Source organism: Lepidochelys kempii, chromosome 3 (assembly GCF_965140285.1).
Source record: "Lepidochelys kempii isolate rLepKem1 chromosome 3, rLepKem1.hap1, whole genome shotgun sequence".
NCBI lineage: Eukaryota > Metazoa > Chordata > Testudines > Cheloniidae > Lepidochelys > Lepidochelys kempii.
Genome location: NC_136382.1, coordinates 192897198 through 192906871, shown reverse-complemented (window position 1 = coordinate 192906871; position 9674 = coordinate 192897198). Strand labels below are relative to the sequence as shown.

The window sequence follows — 9674 nt, the reverse complement described above, 5'->3', positions numbered from 1 at the left end:
AGGAGGTCAGACTAGATCAGTGATACTCGGACTGAGGCTTGTGAGCTTCAAACGGCTCTTTGATGTGTTTCCTGAGGCTCTTTGATGTGTTTCCTGTGGCTCTTTGCAGCACGTGCCATTAACACATGGTGTGATTTTAATTATTAACCAATCAGGATAATAATTATATTTGATTGGTCATTTTGCTCTGAGAATATTATATATATAAAATTCTAAATACTGCCCTTATCATACTGTTTAAATATGAATGTATAGTACATGAACTATCCTTTTAAAAATCATCTGAGTAATTCAGTGAATAGTGAATGAAACAATGAATTCACTCTACTGTAGCTCTTTTGGGTAATGTTGATCGCTAATTTGGTTCCTGAACCCATTGAGGTCTGAGTATCACTGGACTAGATGATCGGGTGGTTCCTTCTGGCCTTATAGTCAGATTCTATAAACATAATATGGTAGCCCTCAGGTTTTTAGTTAGTTAGTAAACAATCCCCAACTTTTCAGATTTCTATGCAGGTCTGTGAAATAAATGGATTTAATACATTTCTAAGCCATAAACTGTACTCTAAAAAGTGTGCTTAATAAGTTTTCATACTAAAAGCATGTGAACATGGCTGTAAGGCCCTCTATAGTACTCAGGCTTTAATACGTGCAGATAATTATAGGAGAATTTGAATACCTTGGGTATTTTTTGCCTTCCTCTGCAGCATGGCATGTGTCACTTGTCGGGATTATATGGGTGTCTTATTTTATCAATTCCTTGCCATTGCAGGGGCCTCAAGGATCTTGGCCCCTCCTATTCTCTCTATGGCACACAATAGTTTAGTCTCCTGTAGGCTGTAATACTTTGGTCTAATTTTGGTTGTTGGGTTTAGTATGTTGGTGCTAGGGAGCTTTGGTGGCCTGTGATAAAGGAAGTCAGATTAGATGGCCTTAAACCCTTCTGGCCTTAAACTCTCTATTCTATATTACTTCTATTAGACATACTTGTTCACATCTGTAATGGCATGGCACCCACCTCTTGCAAGTGTCCACTTCTGGTCAAGTGTGTCTCCACTTCTCTGTTTATGGTGACCCCTTCTAGCAGTTTCTCTGGTAGTTTCCACTGACTCAGCCCTCCGGCTGAGTGACTCACATTCTGTATGGAACACAATTCAAACAGACCCCTTCTGGGATATTAGTACAACAAGTCTTTAAGTGCTCCTGGCCCTGGTAGGAGGCCATGTCCCCAGGGCTTCCTCCAGGAGACTTTTTGCTCACTCTGGTCTGTTCTGGCCCCCCATCTCTCCAGCTGGTCCTCTTAACAGTTCAGATCCCTTTCTGGGGATTTATCATTCTCTAACTGGGGGGAGACCCAGGTCCACCTATTACTCTGGGTCCCAGCCTAGGGACCCTAAGAATAGCTGCCACGCACCTTCAGATCCCTCTAACTCAGTGGTTTTCAACACACAGTCTGCATGCCACTTGTGGCCCAATCACAGCTGTGGTCCATGTGATATCCTCAGGGCAATACAGGTAGTATATATATTCTGGGCCACATATGTAGCCCACAATGGTAAATAAGTTGAGAACCACAGCTCTAACTAAACTGCTTTCAGTTCCTTGGGCCACTACCCCATGACCCCTGCCTTCACCAATTCATCAGCCCTACCTCAGGACTCTTCTATGTTCACGCCTAGCAGCCAGCCAGATCTTTCTTGCTCCCCCAGACCCTCCCAGCACTGAGCTATCTGTGGTGCTGCAGTTCTCTTTGGCCAGCATAGAGCACCATCTCCAGTCCACTGACTCTGGTCTGCACTGCAGCTCCTTTTATACTATTCTGCAACCCTCTGATTGGCTAGCTCCTTGAAGCCTTCCCCAGACTGACTGACTGCTTCCTGTGCAGTCTGTCTAGGCAGCTTCGAGAACTTAGCTCAACTGCTCCTTTCCTGGGATGATTGTGGCAGGACCCTGAGACCTCCAGCAGTGGCCTCTGGATCTGCTCCACCCCATCCCAGCACCACTGATCTTTGCTACCAAAATGGGATTATTGACATTTTAGTCCATTCTCTGATGTAAAAAAATTTGAGTATGAAAAGCAATTTTCGTAAAAATAATCTTGAATGCTGCTCAGATTCCTTCATTTATTGTTTTATTAAGTAACAGACATTTCTGTTCACTTTAAATTCACAAATAGACGAATTATTTACAAAAGCAGTTTACTTCAAAGGGAGGCAGTATCAATCACACAAAAATGACAAGCGTTCTGCAGCTCAGTAGAAAAGCCTTGATTCCAATACATGAAAATTCATGAAGTGTAATGACTGGAGCTTAAATGAATGTACTTCACTGACATTATCTGTATAATCACAGTTACTAATTAAAAGATACACCGATCCTTGTGCTGTACAAAAACTGAATGATAAAGATGGAATTAAAGAAGATCACACAGAATTCATCTGGACATGTTGCATGGTGCATGATTTTGCTACATTTACACAGATAACAAGTGACAGTCAAACAGCAAATCAGTGACGGGTTCATAGAGGGACAGATTCTATCTCCCTTACTCACAGTGGGTGAAATTCACCCTTTTGCAGAGGGCCAGCACAAGCCCAATACACTATATATGTCCCACTCAAACCCTATTTTAAGGGCATACATGGAATTTAAGGGATGGCTAGGCAATGTGCACAAGGGTGAATTTTAACCACTAAATAGCTCCTTACTCAGAAAGTAGTCCTATTGAAATGAATGGGCCTGCTCTTGGAGTATGATGGTCATAACATCGGTGAGGGTGACAGAATCTGGCCCTAAGCAGGCGAGGAAGAACTCCTCCATGCCAGTGGGAAAATGGAGCCATTCCATTTTCAGGTACACAAGAGCAAAGTAACATTCTGCATAAATGTACAAAGGGGGAGGAGATCAAAGTGTTCTATACAGGATGCCACAGTAAAGGACTCAGGCTCTTTGCTAGAGCAGGAAATGGTAGAAAACGGGCCTGGTGGCAGGAGGCTATGCTGTGGATCAGGAGGCTGTGTGGGGTTGAAATGACAGTGGGTTGCTAGGTGCTTGGGTACTTGAAGGAGCCTGGACATTTTGAGAGGATAAGGAGTACCATAAAGCCGTAAAGTCTTGCTTCCCACCTTAGCGAGGTGGAGAGGATATGTGTGGGGAAGGATGAGTGCCTTAAAGGCAAGGGTTATGGGCTGGAAGAGGTCAAAGGTCACACCCAGAGTTAAGGGGAAATGGAGGGAATTTTCAGCATCATTGCTAGGAGAGCCAGGGGAATTTCAGACCCAGACAATACAACCTTGTTCTTATATAGCACTTGCCATTCCTAAATCGCAAAGGGATTTACAAAAGAGAAGTGTCAGTGTTCCAGTTTTATAGATGGGGAAACTGAGGCAAAGAGCATTGGGACAGAAGGTCACTGGCATAGTGAGGAATAGAGCCATGGTCTACTGACTCGTAGTCCAGTGTTCTCTGCATTAGTAGATAGCATCACAGAAAAAGAGAATTTTCTGAGGCAACCCCTCTCCCCCCACGGAATATATATGTCATGACAATAGAACCACAAGAAATTACTTTAATTTTATGCAGTCTACCTCTTCTGTGACAGGCATTGCACTAGTTTTAATGTCTAAATCTACACTCGATTTGCTGCTGTTATATGTAGATCTCCACCTAAGCAACATGATCTTCTTCAAATACTTCATGGTGTTATTCTTTACAGTTACAAAGCACATAGTGTTGATCACGCTGTTGCTCATGGCAATGCACTCAACTATGTAAAAGGCTGTAAGGTAATGCTTCTCTTTCACAAAGACTGTGGGGAAAAAGTCACGGACAATTGTGAATCCATAGAATGGGGCCCAGCAGAGGACATAGGCTGTTAAGATACACATAAGTACCATGACTGTTTTTCTTCTGCACCGGAGCCTCTTTCTGATCTGTTCTGTCTGGAACCCTGGGACAGTTTTAAACCAAAGCTCTCTAGAAATCTTGGCATAACACAAGGTCATTGTGATTACAGGTCCAACAAATTCAATGCCAAAGATGAAGAGGAAGTAGGATTTATAATACATTTGCTGGTCAACTGGCCAAATCTGGCCACAAAAAATTTTCTCCTGATTTTTTACTATGAATATTACAGTTTCAGTCGCAAAATATGCAGATGGTATCGCAATGAGTATGGAGACTATCCAGACCAAAGCAATTAGGAAAGTAGCTGTTTGATAATTCATTCGTGGTTTGAGTGGGTGGACAATGGCCAGATACCTACAAAAGATAAATAACATACTCAGAACAAAGTCAGGAAAGCTTATTATCTAAAGTACATTTCTGAATCCAAGCAGGGTAATTTACTGGGGAGGGGACAGAAATTTTCATTGTTTTAAAAATGGAGAACTTGATAGATATTTGCTTTCTTGAAGGAAAAAGAGACAAAAATAAGTAAAAAATGAAGCAGCCTAAACTTAGGCTCCTAAATCCGTAAATAAGCATCTGACTGAGTGACTGAACTTCCAGAAGTACTGGCCATCTTGTTATTGCTCAGCACTTTGAAAATCTGGCTGTCTATTTAGGTGCCTAAGTATGGATTTAGGAGCCTACATTTTAGGTTCCTGTTTTTGAAAAATCATGGCTTAACTTCCTACCAATATGGAAACATTCTTTCTTTAACCCTGATCCTGAGTTATGAGAGACAGGATGAAAAGATTTCAGAGTAACAGCCGTGTTAGTCTGTATTCGCAAAAAGAAAAGGAGTACTTGTGGCACCTTAGAGACTAACCAATTTATTTGAGCATGAGCTTTCGTGAGCTACAGCTCACTTCATTGGATGCAAAGAATTGGATGAAAAGAAGCTGTAAACATCTTTTAAGGGTTAGTCGGTGACACAGATACAATACACAGTGATTTATTTGTGTTGTTCTTAGATGGACTAGATGCACATATATCTGTGTGAGACTTGAAAGCACACAGTAATATATCCTTAGAGGACAAGGAGGAAAATACATTCCTTGGCTGAGAAGTACTTGAATGTGTAGGATTAGGGAAGATACAGTTACTACCATTCAATCTCTGTGTAAAGATATTTAAAATAATGGAAACACAACTATTTTATACGGTAATAAAGGTTTGAATTGAAATCAGACCTACCAATACTTTTAAATATTTACATCTCAGGATGTTTTCATATAATTGATAAAGGGTTTTATATATAAATCCTGGCAGTTTACTCTAATGTGGATTTTTGTTTTGTGTGTAGCAAGAGACTATTGGTAATAGGAGCGTAAATTTTCTATGACCATTTAGCTGCCATATTACTTACCATGACGACAGCTGCTTGCACTCATTAATTATTAGAAGACTGCAATCAGTTTGCTGCTGCCATTCACCATGCAGCAGTTAACAAAAGCTAAGGAGAAAGCTTAGTATTTTATATGCAAGATGAATCAATTGCTATTGACTCAATTAAGTTAAAAAGGCACAAGGGGCCATATTATAGCACCTGTTTTCACTCTGATCTTGGTGGGGAGTTCTGCTTAATTGGGGACACAATTTGGCACAAGAAGATTTGAACCATCTTTTCCACATAAAGAACATTTTGATCAAATGTATTCACAAAATGTGTCTACCCTCCCAAGCGATCTGTAGTTTTGTATTCCACATCAAGGTGTAATAACTGTTTAAAATAGTGCAATTTATCATTCATTAGAAGGATTTTATGCCTGTATATTATATATTATTGGATCACTAATTCATAAATAAATGAAATGTCAGTCAAGCTACTTGGGTGCCCCATCTGGGGTCAAATGCACACCTCAAAGATCTTCTTGGTACAGACAAGATCCCATGGAATGGCAAAAGAGGTCACCCCCAAAGCAGTGCAATGGAACTGACAACTGTATATATTTTTATTATTAACTAAGTGCTGCTTCTCTTTTCACCAAGTGAAAGGTTCCCCATTTTAAATAAATGCCAGTAAAACAGAAGAATACACCAGCCCAGCTTCTTAGTGCTGGCTGAGAAGTGCTTGGCAGAACTAAGGAGGCATAGGTACAAAGGTGACTTAAGCCACCTTCCTGTCCCCCTGATCCTGGGGCTTCTCCGCCCTAATACCATCTTCTTGCACATGGTAGAGCACTCTTCAGGCTGCTCTAAATTGCACTAAGCGATCGTGGCTGCCATTATGGAAGCTGGAGATTGTGCAGTTGCAAGAATGCTCTAGCCATTCCCCAGCCATATCCCCTGCACTGGCTGTGGCTGGGGAGCTAGTGGATCATAGGCGCAGCTGTGGCAGCTCTACATTACCTGAGGATCCTTCTGTGTTAGGGGGAATCTGCCAGTGGCCAGCTAAGTTGCCTTTAGGGCAGCATTGCACCAGCTGAGTTGCACGAAACTGCCCTGATATGTCTCAGCTCATCATAATATGTACGAATTATTCCCATCTAGGGTGTCCCAGGGATGCAGGATGGGCTCAAAATGTTGACCAGCAAAAATGGAGAGGTCAACATACTGTATTGCCATATCTCCTGAACTTTGTTCCAAAAATAGAGAATACTATGGATATGAATGTTTCTACTTTAGAGTATCTTACTGCAAAAATGTTTTCCTGAAATATCTTTTAAAATAGTGCATCTTAAGCTTGCTTATCACATAATTATCCAAGCTCTCAGATAAACAGAATGTTAGCAATTTCTTCTTCTTCAGTTAACCATTTTGAGCAAAAGAGATGTGAATGAATTATAGATCGACATTTGCCCGATCAAAGAAATAACCACAGGGGTTTTAATTGATTGCTATTGGGCAAAAGGAGCTTTCAACAATTTAAAAAAAAAAATTAAACCCTCTTACAAAAAGAGAGAACACTTAGGCTTTAAAATTGCATATGGATTTATATAAACTTTGTGGCTTGGTTTTGCAATAACTTTTTAAAAATACTTTTCCAGGATCATTTTAGTAGATGGACTGGGAGAGATGCCGGAAAATCTTCTTCATGCTTTTGGCAGGCACAAGGACTTGATGACAAGTACCTCCTACTGTCTGTTTGGGAACAACTTTGTGTGAGGTGGTGGGACAGAGGAGGTGACTGAACAGGTCTGTCCAAACCATTCGTTATGATCTAAGAACAATTAAATCAAATAGAAAACTGTAATAAGCTCAAAACAAAGACATAAAGCCAACTCCTGAACTGGTTCACACAGACTACACTGGAGCTATGTCAGTTCACACCAGCTGAAGAGCTGGCTCATAGGGGCTGGTTCTTCTCCTACTTAAGCCAGTGAAAAGGCTTGACCCAATTCCCACTGGAGCTAATGGAAAGACGCTCATTGATTTCAGTGGAGGCTGGATCAATAGTATCTACACAACAGTCAGTGGAGTTACATCAGTGTTAAATTGGTATGAGAGGAGAATCAGGCCCCCAAATGGAGTAACTGAGATTATAACTTAAAATGGCATAGAAAGGAAACAGGATCAATTGCAAATATTAAGGGGAAAAGACAATAATACTAATACCCTGAGCTGTTGTAAGTCTTCAAAGCTAGTCATGTGGCATTGTGGTGTAGGGAATGACTTGTGTTGTGTGATCTTTCTCTTTGGAAACAATCTTTTCTGACTTGCCTTCTACAGATCAATTGTGACAGACTTAATTTTGGTGTCAAGCAGGTATCTGAGTCAGTGGTGCACAGGACCAATAAAACAAAAAGTGGTAGGCAAGAGCAGTAGCCACCCGATGTGAAGTCAGTGGTTATACTTTAAAAATTCTTACAGGGAGAGAAACTCCATACAAAGGTCTCAGGGATGCAAAGTGAAGCAAATTGTGTGGCATCTGGGCATTGTGAGGCACCCATGGTCTCAGAACCCAATTTGAAGAGGCTCCTTTAATGGAACTAGGGCTTAAACTAGGAGTCATTTTCATAACGGCTTGAAAAATGCAAGAGTCTCGGGTTTGATGCCCACATGGGTTCCTGTGGGACCTTGATATAGTCATTTGCCTGGGAAAATATTTGGTGCCAACCATGGAAATAAATAAATAGGAGAGGATAGTGAGTTATTGATGATTTAGACCCAGAGAGAAGATTTTTGGATGCCTAAAGCTTAGCACCTAATTCTATATTTAAATGTCCAGCTTAGTGCTGTCAAGTGCTTGATTGAATGGCAGGGGAGGGTTCTCAATAGGGCTGGCTGGAAAACAAGAATTCTGGTTCATAACATTTTTTGAAGTGCTGCCATTCATTTTATTTCCACATCAGAATGAAAACTAGATGTTTCAAAATACTTTATAGGAGAGACCAATAGACCCAAATAGCCAATAGCCCAGTGATCACCAGATGAGTACCCTAACCAGTGGACTACAGAGTAAGTCTCTCTCTGGCCCAATGAATATATAATTATGTATGAAAAGTGGAACAGCTTCAAGAGAGGAGACTGAGAGAAAGTGACTGTATAGTGCAGTGGCTTGGGCTCTCACCTTGGATATGGAAGATCCAGGCTTAAGTCCCTGCTTTAAATCAGGCAGAGCAGGGACTTGAACTTGGGTCTCTCACATAAGTGCCCTAAGGGGTAGGCTTTTGGCTATTCTGGGATGGTTCTCTTCTCCAAAATTCCATCCTGGGCCTGAGGAAGTTTTTCTCAAAACTGACAAAAAAACCCCCAAACAACCCCAACATATCATCAAAGAATTCCTGACCTCTGCTTAGCACCTCTCAGGATCAAGCTTTTAAGTGGCCTGATTTCTACAAATCTGCTGGACATCAATAGGGCCCATAGGTGCTCAGCACCTCTAAACATTAAGCCACTTATTTAGGTGGCACCAACACTTGAAAATCTTGGCCGTTGAGAGGGACAGGGATCCCTGGTTTCCTCTCCCTGTATAAATTAAACCATCCATTTCCCCTGCTTACCTGTCTACGGCTATAGCCAGGAGAGCATTGGTAGAGACATACAGGGAGACGGTGCGTAGGTAATTGACAGAGGCACAGAGCACATGGCCGTGCTCCCAGGACAGCTGCCGCACAACGTAGTAGTCCATCTCAAAGGGACAGCAGACAATGGCCACGATGAAGTCGGAGATGGCTAGGTTGGCAATCAGCAGGTTGGTGAGGTTGCGCAGCTTCTTGTAGCGGGCCAGGGCAGCAATGAAGATAAAGTTGCCAATGCCACAGACCAGCATGATGCCGATGAGCGCCACCCCAATCACAATCTTGGCCGCGAAGAAGGTGCGGGTCTTGGTCACATCATCCTCACTGTCCAGGGGCAAGTCGTAATCGCTGTAACTAAAATTGAATGGGAAGGAGAAATTTCGGAAGGAGGGGAAATCCCCACTGTGGAGGTTGTAGATGGCAGCTAAATTGATGGCGGTAGTGGAGGTGTTGCGCTCTTCCTGCCCCATGGTGGTGTCTCCGCTCTTTCCACACAGTCAACTGTGCTGGGCCCTGGGATCTTGTTAATATCACCCAAAGAGTGGGAGAGGACGTAACAGGAGAGCTTGCCTGATGTTTTCCCCAAGGAGCAAGTCACCTTCTCCTCCTCCTCCTCATCGCTGTGAGGCTGAAGAGCAACAGCAACATTTGCCACCTTTTTATGGAGACAAAAAAGAAGGAAACGTATGTAGAGAACAAAAGGTGAAAAAATTGCTGAGCTGTAGGGAGAGCGTCTTCTCTTCATTAGCAATGCTCCCCTTTCCTCTG

General features: G+C 42.1%; 1 protein-coding gene across 1 annotated transcript; it reads right to left on the bottom strand.

Annotated features, from left to right (window-relative positions):
* Positions 1-3563: 3563 nt before the first annotated feature.
* PROKR1 (prokineticin receptor 1) lies at positions 3564-9376 on the bottom strand. Its single transcript, XM_073335311.1, has 2 exons — positions 8889-9376; positions 3564-4260 (listed from the first exon to the last, which is right to left on the bottom strand). The coding sequence occupies exons 1-2, from the start codon at positions 9374-9376 to the stop codon at positions 3564-3566; spliced, it is 1185 nt and encodes a 394-aa protein (XP_073191412.1).
* Between the last annotated feature and the right edge of the window lie 298 nt (positions 9377-9674).

Excerpts from the sequence above, each read along its gene's own strand:
- PROKR1 (XM_073335311.1), bottom strand. The coding sequence starts at position 9,376 with ATGGGGCAGGAAGAGCGCAACACCTCCACTACCGCCATCAATTTAGCT. Across the intron at positions 4,261-8,888 it reads CTGGCTATAGCCGTAGACAG|GTATCTGGCCATTGTCCACC; the intron begins GTAAGCAGGGGA and ends TATCTTTTGTAG.